At 53.7% G+C, this 27198-nt stretch overlaps 1 protein-coding gene across 19 annotated transcripts in view; it reads left to right on the top strand.

Annotated features, from left to right (window-relative positions):
• ATP2B2 (ATPase plasma membrane Ca2+ transporting 2) overlaps window positions 1-27198 on the top strand; it is a 381296-nt gene that overhangs the window by 251118 nt on the left and 102980 nt on the right. For all 19 annotated transcript variants that reach the window (NM_001191245.3, XM_024982981.2, XM_059879841.1 and 16 more), the window contains one exon: window positions 5993-6497. In NM_001191245.3, the coding sequence (NP_001178174.1) occupies window positions 6299-6497 (199 nt within the window). In that variant the 5' untranslated portion in view covers window positions 5993-6298. The remainder of the gene's footprint in view (window positions 1-5992; window positions 6498-27198) is intronic.

Here is a 27198-nt window from a genome sequence, read left to right as displayed (position 1 = left end):
TGATACTGAACAGCCCATGCAAGCGTGTGCTAAGCAATCCATGTTAATAGTGGAGGCGAAGACGGGATTGGAGCTCCGCAGATGCAGTTCCCAGGCAAGTGCCATTTGGATTGAAAGTGAAAGGTGCTCAGTCACGTCCGGCTCTTTGTGACCCCCATGGACTATACAATCCATGGAATTCTCCAAGCCAGAATACTGGAGTGGGTAGCCTTCCCCTTCTCCAGTGGATCTTCCCAACCCAGGAATCAAACCGGGGTCTCTTGCATTGCAGGCAGATTCTTTACCAACTGAGGGATGCCATTTGGATTACATTGCCCCAAAACCTGAAGCAAGAGTGGTGCAGGAATCATTCAACTTGGTCAACAGACCCTGACCATGGGGTTTGGGGGGGCTCTCTGTGGCAGAGTAAGCAGACCCTCAGCTAGAAAGGTGGTCTGTGCACCTCCCTTGCTCTCTCCAGAATCCCAGTGCCTGAGGCAGGGCCTGAGATGCAGCTTTTTATTGAGTAGGTAGATGGATGGATGGATGAGTGGGTATGTGAGGCACTTAGAGGACCAGGAATGCGGGGTTTCCCCTACCATCTAACACTGGAAACTCCTGTGGAGAGCAGGGGGCAGTGGAGAGAGTTGACCCTGGTGGTCAGGGGATCCACCCTCCCTCAGTTCAGGCAGGAGGCTGGGAAGCTATGTGAGAAACCCCAAGTCCCTAACAACCCACCCCCGTCCCTGCTTCTGCCATCTGTGCCTTTGAGGCCGATGCGTGGCTGTTTCTGTGGGGTTTTTTTTTTTAGATCTTCCTTTTCTGGTTAACAGGATAGGAGTTTTCTAAAAATAGCACTAAACTGGCTTCTGAGGCATTCATTTTCAGTTCCCTTCCTCTTTCCCTGTTCTCTCTCCTTGACTGTGAGAATTCAGAGCCGAGACCGTCATTGTGAGCTTTGATGCGCGCGCACACGCAAACCTAAAGGACAAACCTCTCAGAGAGGGGCGGCTGAGGCGAGAACTACAGCCCCTCCCCTGACTGTCCCGTGAGGCTGTCCCTCTGTCCCCAGCTGCCAGCTGAGTTCCCCTGTCTCACCCTGGTCAGCACCCAGCAGGAGGGTCCCCTTGGCTGGAGTGGAGTGTGGGGAGGGGCTACAGAGAGGCCAGAATTTCCATCCAGGAGAGGGGATGCCTGTGGGGATCAGTCAAGACCAGAGCAGAAGGGAGACTAGCCCTTTGACCTGTGCCTACAAGCGGGGGCCCTCCCCAGCCTTCCGAGCTGTGCTGGGAGGCTTGCGGGCACCGTCAGCCTGAGACCTGTGTTAAGGACAGCAGCGTGGGGACAGTCTGGTTGAGCAGCTAGAGGAGGGGAGTGAGTTAAGTTAGCGTCGTCAGAACAGTCACTGTTTAACGAGTCTCCCTCTCACTGGGCCAAGTTCCATCTCAGTTGAGTCCTCACCCGGCCTTAAGAGGGAGGCTGTGGGGCTGGCTCTGTTCCAGGAAGATGAGACGGATGCACAGGGAGGGGTGAAGAGCCTTGCCCCCACCTCACCCCAAATCTCAGAACCCCCACCTGTCAGCGTCAGGCCTCGTCATCAGGGATCTCCAGATGGGGTCTGTGTCCCCACATGGCTCACTCATTGGTGCCGAGGAAGATTCAAACTAAAGAGTGACTTTATAAATACATATTAAGGTGGCATTTAAATTCAGCACATCTGAAAACAGAAGGATTCGGCATCCGAAAGTTATTTTTAGCGCCTAATTCATTTGCAGTGTCCCAGCTACCATCCTTCAGTTAGGGTTTGAAAAGCTGTTGGTTTAGGTTTGGGAGTGTTTTTTTAAAAAAATAAAATCCTTCATTTGAAAGATGGATTTCTTTTTTGTTAAATTAACTCCAAAAAAAAAAAAAAATTGCTCCTTCCTCTGCCAGTCTCTCCTGGCAAAGATTTTTTATTAAGGTGCCCCTAACCTACTCTTGAGTCATTGAAGTATAACAGTACAGAGTTATTTAAATGCTAAGAAGATGAAACTGAAATGCAAAAACCCAATATTGTCAGAACGTTCTCCTGGAGTCCAAAGGGGCTGTTGTATCAGAGCCAGAAGGGACCCCAGAGAACACTGCTCCAGTCTCTTCACTTTCCACATGGGAAACAGGCCCAGGCAGGAAAGAGGCTTGGTCACCCAGCAGGAGCTTGGAAAACGGGGAGGAGCTTTTCAAGGGGCTGTGGCCCCAGTTGGCTGTGTGACCCCTAGTGTGTTGCTTAACCTCTCTGGGCCTAGGACTGGCTCTCTACCCTGCCCAGGCCCATGCCTTAGTTTGGGTTGCTATAGAACAAAATACCATAGACTGAGCAGCTTAGACAACAGAAGTTGTTTTCCTCATAGTGCTGGAGGCTGGGAAGTCCAAGATCAAGTTACCGGCAGATTCAGTTCCTGGTGAGAACCCACTTCCTGACTTACAGATGGCTGTCTCTTCACTGTCCTCACACAGTCCAGAAAGATCGTCTCTCCCAAGTCTCTTTTTATAAGAAGACTAGTCCCATTCATGAGGGCTCCACCCTCATGACCTAATTGCCTCCCAAATGCCCCACCTCCAAACACCATCACACTGGGGATTAGGACCTTCAACACATGAACTTGGGGCAGGGGGACACATTCAGTCCACAGCAGCCTGTGTGCCCATTACTTAGGACAGGGGCACTGTCAGTGTGCTGTTGAGAGCTGGCTGCAAATGAACCTCGTTGCAACCTTGAGGGAGGTACACTTACCAGCAACAGGAGGGGTAGGTAGGAGGGAGGTGGGAGGAGGCACAGAAGCCAGTTTACTGCAGAGCGTCTGCTCCAGGGGCCAGGAGCTGCAGAAAGACCCATACACCGGGTCTCTGTGGGTTCTTACAGCAGCCAGTAAGGCAGATGGGCCAACCTCACCAGGCACATGAGCCCCAGAGAGGTTAGGTGACTTCTCCAAAGTCACACAGCCCATTTTCCTGCAGGGGAAGACTATATTCCCTGCTCATATTAAGAGAAAAATCTTCCCTGATACCCTGGGCCCGATCACATCTTCCTGCTCTAGATATCCACAGCATCTGGGGCTGACTGCCTGCTGTGGCAAACCCATCATGTTATAACAGGTCTTTTGATTGTCTCTCTTGCCCCTTGTCAGCTCCTGGAGGGCAGGACCCATGTCTGGATTATCCACTGCCTGGCACAAAGTAGGTGCCCACAGCACAGTTAATGAATGGATGATTGGATGGATGGATGGATGGATGGGAGGGTGGATGCATAAATGGTTGAAGATCATTGTTCCTCTTCACACAACAGCCATTAAAATCACCAGTCGCCCATTAACTGATGCCTACTGTTGTTGTCACAGATATAATTACTGCTAACGGTTCTCGTAGCTCGTGGTGTCAGAGAGGTAATTATCGGTGCCTGTAAGCCACGCCGCAGGTAGCAAGAGGACAGAGAGAAAACAGCACCTCGGGGTTAGAGAGTCCCTCATGGTTTGCGAAGCACTGTTGTCACATATGGCACTTCATTTAAGCATCCTAAGTGCCCCGTGAGGGAGATACTACCAGGGAAGGCAGCATCGCCTCCTGATTAAGAATATGTCTCTGGATCCAGATCTCCTGGGTTCAAATCCCAGCTCTGCCACTCACTAACTCTGTGACCTTGGATGAGTGACTTCACCTCTCTTGGTCTCAGTCGCTGTGTGTGTTCTAGGGAATAAGAAGACTATCTGTCGCAAAAAGTGCTTGTGGATAGTTATGATCATTAGTGCTTACCATGTGCTTGTCTTGATTCTAAATATTCTGCATTAAATAATGCATGTAAGCCTCATAATACCTACGAGGTAGATACTATTACCCTCCCTGCTTTTTTTTTTTTTTAAAGATAATGAAACTGAAGTTAATTTGCCTCCCATTCTGCTGAGAGATGGCAGAACTTGAACCCAGAGGCTGTGTCTTCCAGAGCCCCTCCAGTTAACCTCTACAGCATCTCTGCACACAGCCCTGCTTGGTCCTTGCCTCACCTGCTCCTCTCAGAGATGTATCACTGGGGTCCAAACTCATGGGTTTAGGGGCGGGGTGTGCTTGGGTGGCCGAGGACCCTGAGCGCTCCTGCAGGACTGTGGGCGGGAGCCCCAAGCACACACTTTGATGCCTCGTGCCTCTGCTTAAGGCATCGGCTCCATTGTAAGTTCTACTCCACGTGACACGGGTCAGCCCCAGTGCAAAAACCAGGCTTCCACGGCATCCCTGAGTGAAGGGCCCCCCTCTGAGGCATGACAGGCTTCTCCTGTGACTCCAGCACCCCCTGCCCCAGGCTGGGAAGCCCTGCACCCCCAGTGGACACGCACTGGATTTGAACAGGGTTCATAATTAGTTTCCAGTACACTGAGAGGTCACAGGGGCCAGGGCAGACTGACTTCTTTTATAGACGAAGAAACCGAGCCTCGCAAAAGTGAAGGGACTCACCCAGGACCCCACAGCCAGGACGTGAGAGAGCCGGGGTTTGAACCCGGATTGCTGTGATTTGGAATCCTGTGTTGCTCCTCCGCCATCGGTCCTGGTCTTCAGCGAGAAAGGAGGGAGCGCCCCCTAGTGGGAGGGGAAAGAGCAACGGGCTGGGAGCCGGGAGATCCAGGCCACCTCTGGGCTCCATCCACCTTTGCTCTGTGTCCCTGGACAAGTTCTTTTCCCTTTCTGAGCTTCAGGTTCTTCCCTAGGAAAATGAGAGGAACCCTGAAATCACCTCCAGCTCTAAAATCCTGTGCAACAGGAAAGGACTGTGAAGGAAAGAGAAGGGGCAGGGGAAGGGACACGTTGGGGCTGGGGTTGGGGCCCGGGTGGGGGCTTGGTCCCATCTGCCTGCCGCCACCTCACCCTCATTGTCCTGGGCCTCGGATGGCCAGCTGTCCATCCCTGCTGGGCGGGGCCAGTCCCCGTGCCAGGCCCGGCCGAGCTCAGCAGAGGCCCTTTGTCACCCAACGCTTGCCGGGGCCTTGGCCACCGGTGTTGGGTGTCTGGGTGGATTGGGTTCTCTCCTGGCAGCCTCACAGATGCCACACTCCTGCAAGGGTGGCCGGGCGGGCAGGGAGAAGCCGCCCGTGCTCGGCGCTCCCCGAGGGACGTGGCAGCCGCTGTCCGTGGTGCTGGACTGCGGGGCCCCCAGGTGAGGGTTCTGTGGCGCCCAGCTCATGCTGATGGCCACGGTGACATCCTGTTGAATGTACGTGAGCTGGATCCTCTCACCAGGACACGAGGGCCTTGATCAGTGTGCTTGCGGACTGCGGGTGGAGGCGGGGGGCTTTCTTCCATCCCCATGCCTATGGGGAGAACAGTGCGTATCAGCAGACACAGGAGACCTGGATGGGGAAAACATCTGTGCTGGGGGAAGGAGCCTGGGAGCTGTGAACTTTGGGGGAAGGGGTTGTGCCCCGATTGTGTGGGCATGGCATGTGTGCAAACAGGGTTGTGAGCACGGGTGTTTCTGAGGGGAGGAGGTGGGGCTAAGATGATGCCTGTAGATGTGACTACGTGTGACAGTGTGCATGTGGGGAGGGGTGTCCACCAGGGTGTGTGCGAAGGGGGGCCCTGTGTTGGGGAGTGTGTGTGGCTTTGGTTAGGTCCTAAAGTAGGCGGGTTGGGTGTTGCACCCTGAGCTGTATGTCGAAGGCTGTGTGTATACCGGGGTTCGTGTCATGAGGTCAGTGTGTGCACAGTGGGCTGTTGGGGGTGTAGAGTGTGTTATGAGGATGCATAAGGCTGTACCTGGGGGAGGGATAGCGTGGAGTGCCCGGTGGGCATCAGTGCGTTTGGGTTACGGTGTGTGCTGGTGCACAGTGGGGTGTTATATGAACATCAGTATCCAGGTGTGTGTACGTGTAGTGGGTGTTATCTGGGGTAGGGTGTGTGTGTGTGTGTTTGGCACATGAGTACCTTCCTGAGCACCTGTCCCCTGAGGCCTCCAGTGCCTGACCCTCATTACTCTCTGTGCTTGTCCCTGCAGGAGCCCCCACCCCTGACCATGTAGATGCCGGCTCCCGGAAGCAGCATGGGCCCCACTGAATGGAGACTCCTGGGTCTGCAGCCCTGAGCCCCTCCGGCCCCTGGACCTCGCCCCGCGCCTGGGGACGCCCCTCGGAGCCCACCGCCACTGTCGCCAGCCCACCTCGGCCGCCCCCTGGAGCTGGCCGCCCGGAGCCACAGCTGTCCAGTGAGGCTGTGCCGGGGACAGACACGCAGAGCCATCAGCCAGCGGCCTCCTGTGCAGCGCTGACCCTTGGGCCCGCCCCGAGCGGGGACTGCAGCAGACATGGGTGACATGACCAACAGCGACTTTTACTCCAAAAACCAAAGAAACGAGTCGAGCCATGGGGGCGAGTTTGGGTGCACGATGGAGGAGCTGCGCTCCCTCATGGAGCTGCGGGGCACCGAGGCCGTGGTCAAGATCAAGGAGACCTACGGGGACACTGACGCCATCTGCCGACGCCTCAAAACCTCTCCTGTTGAAGGTAGGTGCGGAAGGCTCCCACCTGGGGTTTGGGTTCAGGGGTCAATGAGACCCTGGGCTCCCTGCTTCGGGCCCCAGGAATCTCTGTATCCAGGCTTCAGCATGCAACCAATGAGCCGATTCCAGCTCCCCAGCCCCCCGCCACTGGGCTTGGTCATGTCCGACTCTCGCATGTCCAGACCCTGATTGGGGATCCCTCAGTCTGGGGCAGCCATGAAGCTTCTAGGATGACAGATAGGCAGGAAGTTGGGCCATCATGGGCAAGGTGACGACGCCCGTGTGTGTCATACCTCGAAGATGGCATGGGGCCTTCTTGTGTATGCGTGTTAAGTTGCTTTAGTCGTGGGCAACTCTCTGCAACTCTATGGACTGTAGCCCACCAGGCTCCTCTGTCCATGGGATTTCCCAGGCATGAATACCGGAGCGCGTTGCCTTTTCCTTCTCCAGGGGATCTTCCCAACCCAGGGATCGAACCCCCATCTTTTATGTCTCCTGCATTGGCGAATGGATTCTTTACCACTAGCGCTACCAATGAGCAGGCCTGTGATCTCCAGAGAGCGGAGGTTTCAGCCTCCTGGGGGCTCCCCTGGAGGGGACCAAGGCCAGGTTGTCTGCTGCAGGGCAGAGAGGAAAGACAGCAGCCTAGCCTGGGCACCAGAGCTCTGAGTTTGGGTCCCCTCCCCTCAGTCACCTTCCCCTCACCACGAGAGAGAAGCGTTCGCGACATACACCCCTCAGGCTCAGGTGTGAGGCACTCTGCCCTGGTGCTGCAGTTTTGCACAAAGAGGCTGCCTGAGTTTCTTCCTCTGGAAAATGGGGCTAATGCTTATCTTACAGTGCCTAGTGGAAGCCCGAGCATGCATACAGTAGGTGCTCAATGTGTGGCAGGCATTGTTATTCTAAAGAGAGTGGATGACAATCCTCCTCCAGGGATAGGCCACAATCTGGGAGGCAGGCAGTGTCTGAAATCTCACCCCTACTGACAGGCGACAAATTTGAGGCCGGAGATCACTCCCACACCATCTCCCAACTCCAGCCCCCGTGCCCTGGGCACTGCTGGGCACTAACCCTGAACCCGCTCCCTGCAGAGGCTGCCCGTGGGCCTCGCCGCTCTGCTGGGGCCAGGCGGTCCCTCACTGTACCGGCATCCATGTGCCCAGCGGTGCTGGGGTTCAGTGTCTCTCTTGGTCTGGGGCCCGCCTCTCTCAGGTCAGGAGGCAAAGCTCAGATGAGTCCTTCTTCCCAGGTTGGCTCCTGTCACTGACATTTTGCCCATGTTGCTGAGTCTAGGCAGAAGTGTAGAAACACCTTTTTCTTCTTTGATGTTGTTTGGTTTGGTTTTGGTGGGGAGAGTAGAAACAGAGGAAGCATCCTTTCTTCGCTGTGTGACTCTAGCTCAGGGCTTGAGAGTGGGCTTGGCCTGGGGGGCTCCTGGCCCCAGCCTCCTGTGAACACCCACCCATGGCAGAATGGTCTGTGCTGTCCTCCACCATCAGGTTGGCGCAACTAGCCTGCTAGGAGACAGGGTTGTCCCAATGGTTTTGCCTTTTGAGTGGGACCAGGAGATTCTCTTGAGTCAGAAATTCTTAAGTGTCTCTGGACCCCCAGACTCTGTAGAAACCCAATGGAAGCTATGGCCCGTCCCCTGCCCAGAAAAACAGCCAACAGCGTGCCGCAGTGTGGTCTACACTGCCAGCAGGTTCGCAGAGCTCTTCAAAGCCGGGCCCTGGACCCCGGGTTAAGAAACCCAGCCTCCCCTCCCAGCTGACAGGCTCTGGGATGCTGAGTGGCTCACAGCCACACTCCAGGGCGGGGCAGCAGGTGCGTGCCTAAGGACAGGAGCCCCGTCCTGCCCTTTTCTGGACACCCCACTCCCAGCCTGGTGCCTGGCATAGAGAAGGGTGGGTAACTGTCCCTGATAACCCTGAGATGTGGCCACTGAGTCCCCGGCCCACAGAGAGCAGCTCTCAAGTGGCTGAGCAAGCCACAACAGCAAATCCCAGAGCTACTGCAGCCAAGGGCCCCAGGGATCAGAGAAGTGAGGTGGGTGGACTTCCTGGTATTTGAAGGAGGAGGAAAGGAAAGGGAAAGTGCGTGATGTGGCACAGAGCAGCATTTGTTAGGTGGAATTCCCCAGACTGCTGGTGCGCTGCAAGAAGTGAGGCATTATGTGAAAAGAAAAATAAAGGAGACTTCGTTTTCTCATCTGTAAAATGGAAGCGATAATGGCTATAGCTCTGCCACCTGTTATTTGTATGCCTTTGAGACTTTTATCTGACTTCGCCAGACCTTGGTTTCCTAATATTTCGTGAGCATCAAGTGAGATGTTTGATGGTTGAAAGGTCCCTGAGGAGGGGGAAAGCCCACAGTGGGATTAACCAGGGCTGCGTTGCTGCCCTGAGGGATCTCCCAGGTTGCAGACGGGGCTGGGGGAGGTTTGAGGAAGGACGAACACAGGTAATGCCACCCTTGGACTTGGATGACGGGGATTCAAATCCCAGCTGGGCCATTTGACAGCTGTGTGTTTCTGGGCAAGTTACCCAGCCTCTCTGTGCCTTAGTTTTCTCGTCTGAAAAAATGGGAAAGTACTAGTGACTACCTCATAGGGCTGTGATGAGGATAAAGTGAAATAGTTTAACACAGCATCCACCAGGCGCAAGGACAGCGCTGTGTTAGGGTTCAGCCCCAGAGACTGAACCCCTCCGTTTCCCCGTCAGTTACACAGATTTTGAACACCGAGTGAGGGCGGGCACACGAGTGAGGCCCAGCGTGTGCATCCTTCTCAGCCAGCATCAGCTCTTGTTGTTTCCAGTATGATTGTCACTACTTTGGAAGAAGTAGCGGTGATTTCCAGAAAGGCTAGAACCCGACTCTTCCGGGACCGTGGCCCGTGTCCCAGCTGGTGTTACACATGTTTTCCCAGGCTCTTCTGCATCCTTATCACCCACCTTCCTGCATGCAGGTGATGTCACCCATTTCACAGATGGGAAGCAAGAGGGCTGAAGTCATCACCACGGCTCACAGCAGAGCTGACTTTGAACACAACTGTGTGAGGCTCCACGCCCAGCCATGCCTCAGCCCCAAGCCACGCGTGTGTAACCTGGGTACAGTCCTGCAAAGGTGCCCTCTGTCTGCCAGGGGAGCCGCCAGGGCACTTTCCGTCTTCTCTCTCCCCTGCAGCCTTTGTCCTGCCCTGGGTGGCTCTCTTCTGACTCAGAGCAACGCTTGGCCTCCCACCCCAGCCTGTGGCTCCAAAGCCCCGTGATCCGGGGCTGCCCTGGCTCCAGACAGAGGCCCAGGTGGGCCATTCCCGACACCCTCTGTCCTCATCTGCTGACGTCAGCAGGGGGTAGCTTCTGAGTCAAAATCTGGGAAAGTGCCCCAGTCCTCCCGAAAATCGAGCTACTTTTAGACAAAAAGATTTCTGAGGGCGATCGAGGGGATTTGAAACCATAGAGGTCAACTTCCACCCAGGGCACCACCTGCCGCCCACCCTAACCACGAGCTCAGAGCCCACAGCCTGGCAATACTGGATATTTCTCTGGGCCACCGAGCACCCCTGCTCTCCTCTCCCACTGTGGGTCCTCTTCCATCCTGGTGATGCCCCTCCCTTGGTGCCCTCCACCCTCCGCCTCCTTGCACACCCATCCAGCCTAGGGCAGTAAAGCCCCTGATGCTCAGGTTTGACTCCTGGCTGGCTTACTCTTTGAGAGACACTGGGAGAGCTCAGTGAATCCTCTCTGAGCCTCAGTTGTCATGTCTGTGAAATAGGCATAATAACACTACCTTCCTTATGGAATGTGTGAGAAGTAAATCAGATCACCTATCTGAAGGGTTTAGCCCTGTGTGTGGCAGCCCCTAGACACAAAATGATGATCACTGTCATTGTTATTATCATACCCAAATAGTCTCTTTTTTAAAAAACAACATGCTCTGGCCCCATCCCTGTGCAAGAATTAGGCAATTAAATGAGATGGTGCCCAGCATAGAGTCAATGTGCTATCAGAGGAGGTGGCTTCGAATTATCCAGAAAGTTGGGTAGTGGGTATTGGGGTGGTCTGTGAGCCCTGGGGCGCAGGAGCTGCTTGTCATTCTCCAGTGTCCCCAGCACCTGCTCCAGCAGTTGGAAGGTCAAAAATATTGGCAGAATGAAGGGAAGGAGGAAGTAGCAGTGGATGTTCTGTGTCCCTCTCTGTGGGGTGTGGAAGGCTGCAGACCGGGGACAGGACCTCCCTGAGGGGACACTCGGCTTCAGTCTGCAGAGCCCCGGGCAGCAGTGCTCGGAGCCACTCAGCTCGCCTGGCGCTCTCCTTCACTCTGGACCCTGCACCACCGGCTGTCAGCTGGGGCGGCCAGAGAGGCCCCGCACGGTGCTCCCCGCGTTGCATATTTCATGGTAGGGGAGAAAGGGGACCGAGGAGACTGGGCAGCCGCGGGGTGCGCTGGGAACTGGATCCGGCGGGGTGCTGTGAGACGGAACCTCCAGTTAATTTTGTATGAATCCTGCGGCCCTGCCCGAGTGGGGGAGAGACAGGGGCTGAGAGAAGGACAGGAGGACAGACGGTGAGGGATGGGACCCCACGTGGACTGAACGCGGTGATGGACAAGACGCCCCTCGGACCCGCTGGGGCCCACATTGCCCACGGGGCTGCCGCCCACTGGGCACGGGGGAGAGCAGGAAGGCAGCGAGGGGGGGGTCTCCTGTTTGCCACCGTGACACTCTGTCTCCCCAGGGACCCCAGGGAACCTGAGGCAGACCCAGCTGCAACAGAGTCCCAGGCAGACACAGGATCCACTCGGGGAATTCACAGCCTGGCCAGAGAGAAGGGGAAACATCTCCCTGCCCCGACCCACTAACACCCCTTCACTCCCCCACCCCCACCCCTGGTCTTCACGCAAAGCTGCCCGGGACTCTGTCAGCTGCAAGGCCTGGAGGAGCAGAGCTCACCCAAGTATGTAAGAGGCTGAGGAAATGTAACCACTTTCTGAATACCTCCAGGGGCAGAGGAGGGGCCGGCATGACACCCTGGGAGGCGTTCTGGCCTCACTGCTATCGTGACTTTAGGCAAGATATTTAGACTCTCCAGACCTGTTTTCTCACCTGTAAAATGGGACTGTGCTACTTCCCTCTCCCACCGTTTGGAGACACTGAGTTGGAAGTGCTTTGAAGGTTTTCTACCAAAGAAGTCATCATCTTTCAGTATTTACTGAGTATTTCTATCTATTAGGATTCGATTTGGGGCTTTCCCAGTGGCTCAGCTGTGAAAGAAGCTGCCTGCAATGCAGGAGACGCAGGAGACCCAGGTTCTATCCCTAGGTTGGGAAGATCCCCTGGAGGAGGGAATGGCAACCCACTCCCCTATTCTTGCCTGGAGAATCCCACGGACAGAGGATTCTATTTGATAGAAATGTGTCTCAAACTGGCTTATGCAAAAAAAGGATTTTTTTCTGGCTTGTGCAACTGAGAAGTCCAGGGATTGTCCCGGCCTCAGGCATGGGTGGACCCAGGGCCTCTGATGCTGAGAAGGGCTTGTTCATCCCTCTCCTGCTGTCTTCTGCCTCCACTGTCCTCTGTGTTGGCTTCCTTCTCAGACAGGCCCTCACCCCATGAGGGCTCCAGCAGCCAAAGTCACCTCTTTCTCAGGGCCCCCCCACCACTCCATGAAGTATCAGAACAGACTCCCTCAAGGGCCACCTGGAGCCGCTCTTGAACCAATCCCTGTGGCTGGAGGTGGGAATAGTCTGATTGGTCAGATCCGGTCACATGCTTACCCCAGAAGGGTGCAGTCCTACTGTGTGCAGGGGAGGTATAGAGGAATGGTAGGCATGCTCCACGCCCTGGAGGATGGGGAGAACAGATAGACTCAAGGAGGCAGCTGAGGAGTGAAGGCAGGATTGGGAGCACCAATTGGGGAGTGATCACAGCCAAACCACACACTGCTAATAATTACACCTGGGAAGCAGGTGGAAGCTGGCTGCATCCAGGCTGGGGGGCGGGAGTCTCTGGCCAGTGTCCCAGAAGTGAAGGGGCTGACTCAGTGTCAGGGTCAAGTCCCAGCTCCATTTTCATCCAGCTGTGGAACACTGGGCCGTTGTCTAACCTCTCTGTACCTTCGTTGCTTCATCTGTGACCGGAGGAAATAACAGGGCCTCTTTCACGGGGTTGCTGGGAGGATCAGAGCATTGTCGTGCAGTTGCTAAGTTGTGTCTGAGTCTGTGACCGCATGGACTGCAGCATGCCAGGCCTCCCTGTCCTTCACTATCTCCCAGAGTCTACTCAAACTCATGTCCATTGAGTCGGTGATGCCATCCAGCCACCTCATCCTCTGCCGCCCGCTTCTGCTTTTGCCTCCAGTCCTTCCCAGCGTTGGGGTAAAGTGTGTCAAGAGCCGAGTGCCTGGCACATGGCAGGTGCGATCTCAGCGTCAGCCTGGGGCTCTGGGTGACTTTAAGGGACAGGTTGGGTTCACATGGGTTGAGAAGAGAGAGGCAGCTTTTCTGGGCAGGTGAGGGGCCTAAGCAACACATGTGAGTCTGTGGGTTTCCAAAAGTGAGCCCTGTATTTGACTTGCAATGCTTCTATCCCCTCCCCTCACTCCCAGTACCATCAGGAAAAACAAATCCCCTAGAAGCACAGTTTTCCGTGAAAGTCTGATGAATCGCCTGTAGACGCCTTCCAGAATGCCACCTGCACATCCTTCTGAATCATCCATGAGATAAACCCATGTGTTGATTGATACGTGGTGCTCTCTGTCTTCCCAGGCTGGGGCAGCAGAGTCGATGCTGGACAGACAGTTGTATAGGCTCAGGGGAGGCCAGGAGAGTGCAGAACAGTTAGAGAAGGGGCCTGACCTGTCACTCGTGGGGCTCCTGGCCGGGGTGGTGAATGGGGGGGTCGGGGTGGGGTGTGAGGGGGTGGGTTTCCAGGAACTGCATGTTCCTTGACCTTGACCAGTACTGCTTGGCCTGGTCAGTGCTTCGTAATCAGGCAAAGAGAAGGGGCAGGGAGGATACGGGGTAGGGGCCGCATTGCAGGTGGGCCTCTCATCAGGCGAGCCCACCATCCAAAAAGCCTGCGTCCCTAGGCCAACCAGTGGCTGTAATTTACTGGGTGCAGACTTCTCAGGGCCAGTCTTTCTTACTGGGGCCTCCCAGCAGCCCCTGTGTGCAGGAAACCACGGCATACAGAGGAAGGTGGTCCTGATTTGTACTCTGAAGGCACCTTTGATTTATAGAATGAATGTGCCCTCAAACACTGAGTGCCTACTCTGTCCTCAGAAAAGAGAAGGAAGGGGAAGAACTCCACCCGGGGGCCCTTGATCCAGGGCCACAGTTTTCCTGTCTGTAAATGGTGTGACAAGAATACCCACCTTCCAGAACCAATGGATACAGGTACTATTCAAGGTTGTCCAATTCTTACCCCGCATCTGTCATACTGAGCAGAGGTGGAAGCTAACACACAGGCATGCACTGAAAAGATGTGTGCTGTGCACCTACTGTGTGCCAGCGTGGGCCACGTGGCTCCTCTGGGTTCTGTCTGCTGCTCGGGCAGCGTCTCTATCTAAGTCAGGTGGGCAGGGCCGGGGTGGGGCAGCCTTCCATTCCCTAGTGGTCCAGGGTCTGGGATGGAGGAGCCCCTTCCTGACCTCCTTCTGCTCCAGAGCTGCCCAAAGAGTTCCTGGAAATGGAGGTGCAGAGCTGGGTTGTTAATCCCTCTGCCTTGAAGACTCTTCCAGTCTAGCTGTGATAAAACTGCCAGCTGATTCCAGTTCCAGCTGGGATTCCAGGTGCAGCTGAGATTCCAGTTCCAGCTGGGATTCCAGGTGCAGCTGTGGTTCCAGGTCCAGCTGTGGTTCCAGGTCCAGCTGTGATCCCAGGTCCAGCTGAGATCCCAGGTCCAGCTGGGATTCCAGGCGCAGCTGTGGTTCCAGGTCCAGCTGTGATAGAGCTGTGATTTCAGGCACAGTTGTAGTCCCAGGTCCAGCTGTGATCCCAGGTCCAGTTGTGATAGAGCTGTGATTTCAGGTACAGCTGTGGTTCCAGGTCAAGCTGTGGTTCCAGGTCCAGCTGTGATCCCAGGTCCAGCTGAGATCCCAGTTCCAGCTGGGACTCCAGGTCCAGCTGTGATCCCAGGTCCAGCTGTGACCCCGGGTCCAGTTGTGATAGAGCTGGGATTTCAGGCACAGTTGTAGTCCCAGGTCCAGCTGTGATTCCAGGTGTAGGTGTGGTCATGGGCACAGCTGTGGTTCCAGTTCCAGCTGTGATTCCAGGTCCAGCTGTGATACATGGTTCAGCTGTGGCTGACTCCTTAACGCATATTGACTGCTCATAGAGGGCCAGCCCATCTGCTGAGGCTTCATGACAGTATATTTGTTAATCCTCTCAAACCCATGTGAAGCAGGAACTACTTATATCCCCAGCTTTCCAATGAGAAAATTGGGGCTCAGGGCCCCACCGCTAGCAAGGGGCCCAGCCAGGACGGGTGCCCAGACAGGCTGGCACCCAAATGTACCCAGGTAGCCCCCTTCATCTTCTGGCTGCTGTTGAGAATAACTCTATGGCAAGAGGGAGGGCACTTCCAGACAAAGGCGGGGGTGATCCCTGCCCGACTGGAGATGAGTGAGGAGAGGCGTCCTTTGAACTGGGTCTCCTCCCAGGCAGGGTGGGGGGAGTTGAGCACGCAGTGACCAGAGAGGGAGTTTGTTCTCAGCGAGAGGAGCCGCTTGAGCAAAGGGCCAGAACGTGCCCAGGGAGAGATGAGGGACTCATCGCGGCTGGGACCTAGCATGTGTCTCAAGGGGAGAGGACCGGTCCACGGACTGGGTTTTAGCCGGTGTGTTCATGCCGTGTGTGCAGAATGTCAGCCTGCTGATCGTGGCTACGTTTGTCTATGCTGTGCTGTCCACATGAATGTGAAGTGGGCCATGAGCTCCATGAGAGAGGTCTGAGAACAGCTCCTCTCCAGGGGCCTGGGAAGCCAAAAAGCTCGCTAAAGGCAGGGGGACTGAGGTTTGGGTGAGGCGGTTCTCACACTGGTTTCCCTGGGGTTCCATGGAAGTGCCCCAGGGGACAGGCAGATGCTGAGTGGCTGGGGCTCTGGCCTTCCTGCCCACTGTGTTCCAGAGCAGCTTCTTCTTTTTTTAAAAATCTGTTTTGCATTGTGAAGCATCTAGTAAGTTTTCTTTAAAAAAAAAAAAAAAGGTGGGGGATACTTTTTTTTTAAAAAGAAAAGAAAAAAATTTGAAAACCTCTAATATTATAGAAAGATACTAAACTGTAGTATCTTAAAGCCTGGGTGGGAGCTCTGGCTCTATAAACTCTCAGTGCCTTGGTTTTTACATCTGTTAAGTGGAATGGGTAATCTCCAGCCCCCAGAATCCATACTGGTCTCTGGATTGAATGAGAAAATGCACGGAGAGAGCCTGGCCCACAGTGGGACCTTGGGAGGTTCGTCTTGCACCCGCCCCACTGATCACAGCCTGGGCTCCTGTGTGTAGCCCTCTCACCTGTGTAAGAAACTCACAGGGCTGGAAGGCCTGGAGTGGGGACCAGCCTCACTCTGGCCCCTGTTGACTGAGACTACCAATTGATAAAGCCCGAGTGCCAATGAAGAGAGCAAGTCTAGGGGTCTCAGGTTCTTCCAGGTCCTTGGGGCCAACACCTACCCCCAGTGGTGCAGACGTCACACTGGCCAAAGGGTGAGTGGCTCAGAGCCAGTCCCCAGGTCCCTCTCCCTTTGACAGACTGTAACGTCCATCCTTAGGGTGTGGCAGGCCCACCATAGCCCTGATGGGGCAGCGCCCTTGGCCCTGCACCAAGCCTGCCCCCAGCGTCTCCACCAGGCAGTCTCAGAGTCCTGCTCACACTGGCTCCGTGGGCGGTCCCGGGCAGTCTGCCTCTGGCTTCAGAAGCCCAGAGCCCTGGACACCAGTCTCTGGTTACTTTGCCTTCTTGAGCCTCAGTTTCCTCGTCTGTCAAGTGGGCTGAGGGATGAGAGATGCTGCTCAGCAACCACAGGCTGGGCTGTCTTAGCATTAGGGCAATGTCAGGTGTCCACCTGGCCTGGGTCCCACAAAACTCAAGAGGTCTAAGGCCACCTGTCCCTCTGGGCCTGCCTGTCACAGGGGAGGCCTCAGTGGGGCAGGTGAGTTACTTACACAGCCTCCCCTTCACCTCCACAATGATTATCTTACTCCTCCTGGCACACTGCAAGCCCTGCTGTGGTTTCAGATCTGTAGTTATTATAGTCAGTGGAAATTAGGGCCTCCACAGATGGTTCTCTCATATCCACCTGCCAGCATCAACCTCCACCCCAAAGGGAGGCCCCTTACAAATTTCTGTGGTCCCAGAAAATGTTCCAAGGGACCCGTTTCTGAGCAGAGAAGATTCTGCTCTTTCTCTAGGATAGCTTTGGACAAGACGCCAGAGAACGGAGAAGCAGAAGGGAACCCTTCCAGCTGGGGGGATCTTGGAGGGCTGCATGGAGGAGGTGGTATTTGAGCAAGACGTTGAGGGATATGCAAGGTTTGCGTTGGAGCAGGGCACTCCATGTGGAGGGAAAAGTGTGGACAGAGGCAGAGCAGAAGGCTATGTAAAACGAAGAGCCAATTATTCTGTTTTGGTTGGGGCTTAGAGAAGGGAACCACAGCAGCAGTGATAATAATTAAGAGGAGCAGAGCAGTGTAGATGCTCCAGACATTCTTCTAGAGCTTTGCACGCGTCGTCACCTCATTTGATCCTCCCAACAACCCTACAGAGTAGGCACTGGTAGTGGTCCCATTTTCATAAGACACCGAAGCACAGAGACAGCAAATCACTTGCCCATGGTCACGCAGCGAACGGGTGGAGGAATCCAAACCAGGCGTGACAGTCAAACCCAGCAATTCGAGAGTCCACGCCAGGACTCCACATATTCAGCCACAACCTCTGTGCTTAAATGAAGAGGCAGGAGGGAGGCCGTGACGGTCCTCAAGCAGAGGAACAGTGCAGCTGGAACAGCTGGCAGCCGTGGGTTTGGGTTGGATGGGGAGATAACCCATGAAATAAAGCCAGCGGGGAGGGAGGAAAAGGCATCTGAAAGAGAGGTGACAGCTGGACCTGGCTGGACCGGTGGCGGAGAGGAGGACCCAGGCTGCACTGGACAGTCAAGGGCAAGAGAGGGTCGTGCAGACTCGGTTTTCAAGACAGAGCTGGCTGCTTGCGGTAGAGACTGTACAGCGAGGAGAGGAACAAGGCTGTGGTGAAATGAGAGGATGGCAGGCCTGGAGGTGGAGCAGCTAGATGACAAAGATGCGTACAGAGAAGCCTGGGACAACAGAGAAGTTTGGGACTCTGCTGCTGCTACTGCTGCTGCTGCTAAGTCATTTCAGTCGTGTCCAACTCTGTGCGGCCCCATAGACGGCAGCCCACCAGGCTCCCCTGTCCCTGGGATTCCCCAGGCAAGAACAGTGGAGTGGGTTGCCATTTCCTTCTCCAATGCATGAAAGTGAAAAGTGAAAGGGAAGTCGCTGAGTCGTGTCTGACTCCTAGCGACCCCATGGACTGCAGCCCACCAGGCTCCTCTGTCCATGGGATTTTCCAGGCAAGAGTACTGGAGTGGGGTGCCATTGCCTTCTCCGGGGACTCTGCTAAGAAGTCCCAAAGCTGCATGGGGGAGTGGGGCAGAGGTCTGGGCCTGTGCTGTTCACTGCCGTATTCTAGTGCCTGGAGCAGTGCTGGGCACAGAGTATACTCCATGAGCATACAGGAATGAACTCTCCTGCGGTGCTCATCAAGTGCAGCTGCAGCTGGTAAGGGAGAAGGCAACCAGCAAAGCAGAAGTCAGAGAGGAGAGGAGAGAGTCACCTGCAGGCAGGGTGTGATCAAGGTGTCTGACACTGGAGAGGCAATCAGACATAAAGGCTGCCAGGAAGGGTCCAGAGAGGACAGTGAAGGAGTAACAGCCCGGGGCACAGGCTACTTCCCGAGCTCTTGGGAAACCTCTGTTGGACAAAGGCTGCTTCCCGAGCTCTTGGGAAACCTCTGTTGGACAAAACAGCAGAATGGTGTTTTCCCTGGGGCTGCCCCCACACACACCAGCTCAGTCGGGTCAGGGTGGTTGGGACAAGAGCCGGAGGGACTCTCAGACTCGTGGGGACCACAGGTCTGGAGTGGCTCTCAGGGCGCATCTCATCCAGCAATCCCAGAATGCACTGAGGCCCAGGAGGGAAGGGACCTGCCCAGATGTGCGGTGGGTGAGGTCCTCACCCAGGACCAGGGGCCCCAAGGCATCCCTGCACGTGGTGAAGGGGGCAGATGTTCGTCTTCCCCGCCCCCTGCCTCGTGCAGGCTCCCCACCTCCCCACACAATGTCAGCTCTCTTCCATCCCCGCCTTGCTGCACGGATGTGTACATTTCCAGGGTCTGCCATAACCGAGGACCACAAACTGAATGGCTTAAACAGCAGAAACGTGTTGTCTCACCTTTCTGGAGGCTGGAAGTCTGAGATCGAGATGTCGGCAGAGCCGGTTCCTTCCGAGGGCTGTGAGGGGAGGATCTGTCCCAGGTCCCTCTCCTTCACCTTGTCGGTGAAGAAGGCGTGACAATTGTAAATATCTATGCACCCAACGTAAGAGTGCCTCAATCCACAAGGTAAATGGTAGCAGACAGAGAAGGGGACATCGACAGTAGCACAACAGTACTGGGGGGCTTGAGCATCGCACTTCCACCAGCGGACAGATCACCCGGGTAGAAAAGTAATAAAGCACAGGCTTTAAATGGCACAGTAGACCAGTCGGGCCTCGTTGGTATTCACCTTGTAGGTGGCCGTCCTCCCCGTGTCTTCATACCATCTTCCTTCTGTGTGTGTCTGTCTCTGACTGCAGATTTCCTCCACATAAGGACACAGGTCATCCTCGAACAGGGCCCACCCGCAAGACCTCATCCTAAGTGAGCAACTGCTCCCCTCTGTGGTGGCTCTATATGGTCCCACCCTAAGTTTCCAGGCCTTATGACTTGGGCAGGGGCACAATCCACCCAGAACATTCTCACTTGAGACGATCCTTTCTGTGCTTGAAGCCCCAGTTTCTCTCCTGTAAAGTGGGGGTGCACGGGGGGACAGAGGAGGACTGTGGTGAGAGCTGACGAGCTCTCTTCCGTGCGGATGCATGCGTCTCCGAGCGCCCATCCCAGTGTGCGTTAGGAAGCAGTGAGGCAGCCTACGCGTTAAGCAGCGGGCGTCCTGGGTCTGATCCCAGCTGTGCCACTTACTTACTCGCCGTGTTGTGCCAAGCAAATGACTTCACCTCTCAGAACCTGTTTACTCATCTGTGAAATAGTACTTGTTCGTGATCCGTGGTAAGGAATAAATGAGCTAGTGTAAGAACACACAGCTCAGTACAGGAAGCCTGCAGGGAACGGAAACTGCCGTTACTCTTATTACTATCATCATCATTATTTACATATTATAGGTTTAAGATGCTGAGGCACAGAGAGGGAAAGATCTTGCCCCAAACTCACACAGCCTTCTGGCCTAAAACCACATGAGAACTCTTCTCCTGACCCAAAGTCCCAGTTTTTTTTTTTTTCTTAACCGTTTCCCTGTGTGATGTTAAGTAATTCCTAAATGCCTAACATTAGGAGAGCAATTAAGCCGCCTTCAGCTTCTCCACATGCCTGATGGAACATCGTGGGAAATTGTTGTTGCAAAGAGCATGAAGCAACGTGTATGGGGCTCGTGATGCGGTGCAGTGTGAAAAAGCCGTGTTCAGCATGGTACATGGCAGCAACTCCGTAGAAACAGATGGGAGGCCAGTGCCAGTGTTGGGGTTATGGGTAAGATTCAGGGTGATGGTTTCTCTCTCCACTTGTCCTTCTGCGTTGGTGGGGACGTTGTCCTAAGGCAGGTCAGCTGAGGTGCGTTGGTGATGAGCAACAGGAGTGGTGGGGCAGATCCGAGGGAAGAACGGGCATGGTCCCCCGAAGTCAGACCAGAGGCTGGAAAACCGAGCTCGGTTTTCTGGAGGGAAATTGGGATGCGTGGGGCTGGATGGCAGGACTGACACCAGGAATATATGCCCCTGGGGGGCACGCAGGCTGGGAGAAATCCACTCCCGCTGTTTCGGGTCCTTGCGTTGTTCCCTATTTCGGGCAGCGCTGGGCTGGTGGGTGGTTAGCACATAGCTCTCTGGGGTGGTAAGGAGTCCTCGTTTGTGGCGCATGCTGATTTCCATGGCGTAAGTGTCCCTACAGCGTCACGAACACGATGGCACAAAATGTGAGACTGGGAGACGACCCACAGTCCACACCATTACGTGGCGTTTCTGTGGGTAGACTCGGTGGGCTCCAGAGAACAGAGCATAGTGACAGGCAGGAAAATAGTTAGGAAGGGGCCACTTGTTCCCCTTTTAAAGCATGGGCCACTTGTTCCCCTTTTAAATATGATTTATAGAAATTGGAACTCTGTATCATTGACTCCTCATGACGGCTGCCTCTAACAGCCAGATCACAAAAGTGCCTGAATACTTAGCAACAGGGTCTCACAAGAAGATGGGAGCTGATCCCACTGCATTGCTGACTCCGGGTCCAAGGAGAGAGCATGTGGATGGCCTGGCCTGAAACACGGAGCAACACAGGGGTTGTCGCCCGCCAGGCTCCTCCGCCCATGTGATTTCCCAGGCAGGAGTACCGGAGTGGGCTCCCATTTCCTTCGCCAAGGGATCTTCCCAACCCAGGAGTCGAACCTGCGTCTCCTACGTTGAAGGCAGATTCTTTACCATCTGAGCCACCAGGGAAACCCTGTAAAGAGGATCCAGGGCTTAACTGTGAGAACAGTGAATGAAAGGAACCAGCCACCCTGTATAGGGGCTTAAAACAGTTACACCATGTACATCCTGCCCCAGCTGGCTCCTACCTTCTCCAGGGACGGAGGGAAATGAACCGTCACCCTGCTGAGCCCACCCTAGAGATTCTCCCAAGAGGACAGAAATCCCAGTGGGAGAGTATCTCAGGGCAGAGTCTTCCCAAGCAGCCCTGCAGGTAGAAGAGGCTGCATGGGGACCCTCGGGAGTCTGGAGTGGCCGCCTATGAATAGCTTGCCAAGATTGGCTAAGGTTGAGTTCTGGTAGGCCTCCGGCTCTCTGGAGTTTTCTGATCCCCTATGTTGCTCAGTGGTAAAGAATCCGCCTGCCAGTGCAGAGACACAGGAGACGTGGGTTTGATCCCTGGTTTGGGAAGATCCCCTGTAGGAGGAAATGACAGCCCATTCCAGTTTTCTTACTTGGGAAATCCTATGGGTTGAGGAGCCTGGCGGGCTCCAGTCCATGGGGTTACAAAGAGTCAGACACAGTTTAGCGACTAACCAACAGCAGCGTGGTTGCTTCCCAATGTTGTATTAGTTTCTGCTGTACTGCAAGTAAATCCACTACACATACATATATCCTCCCATTTTTGGATTTCCTTCCTGTTTGGGTCAATGCAGAGCATTGAGTAGGGAGTACTGTATACAGAGCTATACAGTAGGTTCTCATTAGTTATCTAGACTTTTGGATTTTATGCTTCCTGAGGACAAGGGCAGTCTCATGCACCTCTGAAAAGTTAGCACCTAACAAAGATTCTACATAAATGAAAATGCGAGTGATGGAGATATGTGTGGGCATGCTGAGGGCTCCCTAGTCCACTTGCCCCAAACGGAACCCACAGCCCGCTCAGCTTAGGACCTGGGGGGAGGGGGCCGGCCCAAGAGGGGCTGCGATCTAACAGAGACACACACCCTGCTGCCCCCTTGCCAGCCTCAAGGACATGTGAGCTGGCATGAAGCCGCCAGCATCCTCTTGAAGTCCTGGGAGATCTAATTACCCAGACAAGGAGAAAGTGTCGAGTGAGTGAACGCCGGGGTTTGGAATAATCCATTTTCTGACTGCCGCAGTTAATATGAGGCCAGGCTGCAAAACCGTCCCTCTGATGTTCTGACAACGGGCTCCCGGGAAAGCTGGCTGTTTGATCTGGAACTGCCAGCTTCTCTGTCTCCCCCAGAGGTTTCCTAAATTGTCCGAACAATTACCATCTTGGGAAGCCAGCTGTGTTTCCGGCCTCAGCACAGTAGCAAAGAAAATGCAGCCGCCATGTGGGAGGCTGATGGAGACCACCCATGGGGCTGCAGTGAGTCCCAGCCCCCAGGTTTAATTCTGAGCAGTGGAGAGTGGTTGGGGGGGACTTGCGGTTTATATGGTATCTCTTTCTAGTATTATCACCGTTTCACAGACAAAGAAACTGAGACACAGTGTCAAGGCCAAGGTCACTCACCAACAGGTTGCAGAAGTAACATCTGAACCCAAGCCAGCCTGGCCCAAGTCCCCTCTCTCCAGTGTGTTCTAGAGGCCGGCAAATCTTAGATGTTATTTCCTCTCCCTGTTTTGTGTATTTAAATTTCAGAGTCCTTCATGACAGGTCCTGAAGTTTTGTCCCTGAAAAGTGCACAGAATGATGATTTCATGCTAGCGTGTTTCTTGGTTAATGGATATCTTTACCTTTTGCTGTAAATATCTAAGAAAGAATTGCCTCCAGTAAATGCAGGGCCAAGCATACAGGGTTTAAGGGTGTCGGCGAACTCCTTTTGTAGAAAAGCCTAAAGTGAAACAAAAGGCAAGAAGGTCCCAAGCACCTACTAAGTGCCAGGCATTGGAACCATTCCTTCATTTGTTCATCGATTCATGCAGCAGATGGTCCTTAAGCACCTATCATGTGCTAGACACAGTTCTGGGCCCCAGGAATTGATGCAGCAGTGAACGGAATAAAAAATGTCACCGCTCTTATGGGGCTTGTGTTTGAGTATGGGTGGCAAGAAAAAAAGCTAAGAAAATGGAGAAATAATTGAGATCGTCCATTGTCATTACGGCTCTGGGGAAACAGGCAAGTGCCGGGGGAGGAAGAACAGAACAGTCACTGGAGATCCTGAGATCAGGAGGCGGAGAGGACCTGCAGAATGAAAGGGAGGCTGCGCCATGGAATGAGGGGGAAGCGTGGACAAAGGCTTGGAGGTGGGGCCTGAGGGGAAGTCAGCAGGGGCTGGACGACCAGGGGAGCACCAGAACTGTGGGGTTTCCTCCCTAGTGGGGTGGATGCTGGAGAGCTGAGAACAGGCGAAGGACATAGTGTGTTATCTCATCCATTCTCACCATGCCCTGCAGAGCAGGGACCAAATCTGAACTCCAGCAGGTGAGGAGATACCAGGGCACTGACTGGGTATGGCTCAGCCAGTGAGCAGGTGACAGGGCCACTTTTTGAACCTGGACCTGGGTGAGGATCTCGGTATCACCTAGCCAACCAGGGGTCAGCATGGCTGGAAGCCCAGCCCCAGTCTCCTAGCACGGTACTCCATCCCCCAAAGCTCTTGCTGCTTTGTTCTGTTCCTTATGGCTTTGTTGCTGAGCCCCAGGCTGAACAGAACTTAATGATGTGTGATTTGAGGGTTCATCTGGAACATTTTGTTTCTCCATATAATTGTGAGCCGAGGCAGAGATGTGTGTTGCTGGTTGCTAGGCAACCAGGTGTGACCCAGTGAATGCTGGGGGTGATGATTCTTCCCAGACAGAAGTGGCAGGTCCACCCACCCTCCCCTTTCTGCAGTGCCCCCTGAATCCAGACCCTGTCAGCCAGGCAAGTGAACTCCAGGGACTCAATGATGAGGGGGACAGAATGCAAAGTAAGTGTAAACAGGAGAGGGTGAGAATTCCAAACCAACAGTAAATAGGTTCAGGCCTAAAGGAAAACTAAAGTGGAGGACCTATCCCAATATGCAGGAAAGGTCAGCCCTCACTCTTACCATGTACCAAACACTGTTTTGAGCACATTAGTGTAGTGTTAGACACTCAGTTGTGTCTGACTCTTTGCGACCCCGTGGACTGTAGCCCACTGGGCTCCTCTGTCCATGGAATTCTCCAGGCGAGAATACTGGAGTGGGGTGCCAATCCCCTCTCCTTTCTTGCCATTCTTCCTTCTCTAAGCATATTGTTGTTGTTGTTGTTCAGTCACTCAGATGTGGCCGATCCTTTGTGATTCCATGGACTGCAGCACGCCAGGCTTCCCTGTCCATCACCAGCTCCCAGCGCTTGCTCAAACTCATGTCCATCGAGTCGGTGATGCCATCCAACCATCTCATCCTCTGTCGTCCCCTTCTCCTCATGCCTTCAGTCTTCCTCAGCATCCGGGTCTTTCTATTGAGTTGGCTCTTCGCATCAGGTGGCCAAAGTATTGGAGACTCAGCTTCAACATCAGTCCTTCCAATGAATATTCAGGATTGATTGCCTTTAGGATTGACTGGTTTGATCTCCTTGCAGTTCAATGGACTCTCAAGAGTCTTCTCCAACACCACAGTTCAAAACCATCAATACTTTGGCGCTCAGCCTTCTTTATGGTCCAACTCTCACATCCATACATGACCACTGGAAAAACCATAGCTTTGACTAGATGGACCTTTGTTGGAAAAGTAATGTCTGTACTTTTTAATATACTGTCTAGGTTTGTTATTGTTTTTCTTCCAAGGAGAAAGCATCTTTTAATTTCATGGCTGCAGTCACCATCTGCAGTGATTTTGGAACACAAGAAAATAAAGTCTCTCACTGTTTCCATTGTTTCCCCATCTATTTGCCATGAAGTCATGGGACCAGATGCCATGTTTAGAATGTTGAGTTTTAAGCCAGCTTTTTCACTCTCTTCTTTTCACTTTCATCAAGAGGCTCTTTAGTTCCTCTTTGCTTTCTGCCATAAGGGTGGTGTCATCTGCATATCTGAGGTTATTGATATTTCTCCTGGAAATCTTGATTCCAGCTTGTGCTTCATCCAGCCCAGCATTTCACATGATGTACTCTGCATATAACTTAAATAACCAGAGTGGCAATATACAACCTCGACATAAGCACATTAACAAGTATCGACTCATTGTATCTTCACAGCAAGCCTAGGAGGGAGGTACTGTCAAAATTCCCATTTTAGAGACAGGAAAACTGAAGCACCTGGGGGTTGTGTCCAGCCTGTAAGTGGCAGAACCCCTTCATGGATCAGTGCAAAGAGATGACTTGTTGGAAAAGACCCTGATGCTGGGAAAGATTGAAGGCAAGAGGAGAAGAGGGCGGCAGAGGATAAGATGGTTAGATAGCATCACCAACTCAATGGCAAACTCCGGGAGATAGTGAAGGACGGAGGAGCCTGGCATGCTGTGATCCATGGGGTCACAAAGAGTCGGACATGACTTAGCGTGACTCAACAACAGCAACAAAAAGCGTCAGAAGCAGGTGATCTGGCCCCAAGTCCAGCACCAAAACAAATGGGTGGGCCTGAGACCTGACTGGGGGTCAGCAGGGAGAAATGGAACACAGGAGAGATTTACTCAAAAACTGGAGTTGAATCAATTCAGTTCTTATCGTGGCCCTACTGTGCACTGGACAGTTTCCCTTATACAGAAATGAGGTGAAGAACTGGAGGAAAAGGAGTGGAGGCAGATAGACCCAAGCTGGCCATCGAACTATTTACTAGAGTGGTGGCTACTGTGAGAGAAGAGAAAGATGCTGGGAGAGGATGGTGTTGAGGCAGACCCCAGAGGAAAGGAGACAGACCCAGACCTGGAAAAGGAACCAAAGTTGGAAGGAGAGGCATTTCACCTGGGATTAGAGTGAATTTTTACACATCTGTCTCCACCCTAGACTGCAAGCTCCTCATTAAGGGACGTAATAACCTGGGAAGGGTTGTGAGTTTCACATACCTTGGACTGGACTTATTTCTCAAAGGAAAGCAGGACTGCATCAGCACCCGCAGAATTTGAAGTGGAGGAAAGAATTCACTTCTGTGTCCTTACGAGACAATGCATACCTGACATTGTGGATGCAGCAATCGTGAAATGTTTGTTTAACAAATATGTGAACAGAGAGTAAAAGGGAATCTAAGAATGAATGGATTAGTGAGTGAGAGAAAGGGATTGGTTTTAATTGTTGAAGAGGGGATATTAGACACTGCTGAGCATTTAGAGCCAATGCACTTTCCAGGGTGGGGACATACGGGTCTGAGGGGCACTTAGGAGAGATCAGAGCATCATTCACTGTGAGTCAGAGGATGACGGTTCAGGAAGGGAGATCCACTAAGGAGCCATTGCAGGGACAGCCAAATGAGAGATGCCAGGACCCCAGAATCAGATGTTGATCTCAGGTCTGAAGAAGAAAGGTCAGATCCAGGAAATCCCAGGGGGGCTGGCCAGTATGGTCAGAAGGGGGGATAGATTTCAACGAAATGAAGAGCTTGGTCTTAGACCTCCCAAGTTGGAGATGCATTAATAAATAAGACATCCAGGTGGGTCTAACTTGTGGGCCTCTTGACATCCTGAGCCAGGGGTTGAAAGAGAAAGAGGACAGGACAGCAAATTCCTGAAACACAAGCCCCCACTTCCAGACCCAAATCTGGGGCAGATCAGATCAGTCACTCAGTTGTGTCCGACTCTTTGCGACCCCATGAATCGCAGCAAGCCAGGCCTCCCTGTCCATCACCAACTCCCAGAGTTCACTCAGACTCACGTTCATCGAGTCAGTGATGCCATCCAGCCATCTCATCCTCTGTCATCCCCTTCTCCTCTTGCCCCCAATCCCTCCCAGCATCAGAGGCTTTTCCAATGAGTCAACTCTTTGCATGAGGTGGCCAAAGTTCTGGAGTTTCAGCTTTAGCATCATTCCTTCCAAAGA

This window comes from Bos taurus, chromosome 22, assembly GCF_002263795.3.
Source record: "Bos taurus isolate L1 Dominette 01449 registration number 42190680 breed Hereford chromosome 22, ARS-UCD2.0, whole genome shotgun sequence".
In the NCBI taxonomy this organism is placed as follows: domain Eukaryota; kingdom Metazoa; phylum Chordata; class Mammalia; order Artiodactyla; family Bovidae; genus Bos; species Bos taurus.
This window is presented reverse-complemented; position numbering and strand designations above follow the sequence as displayed.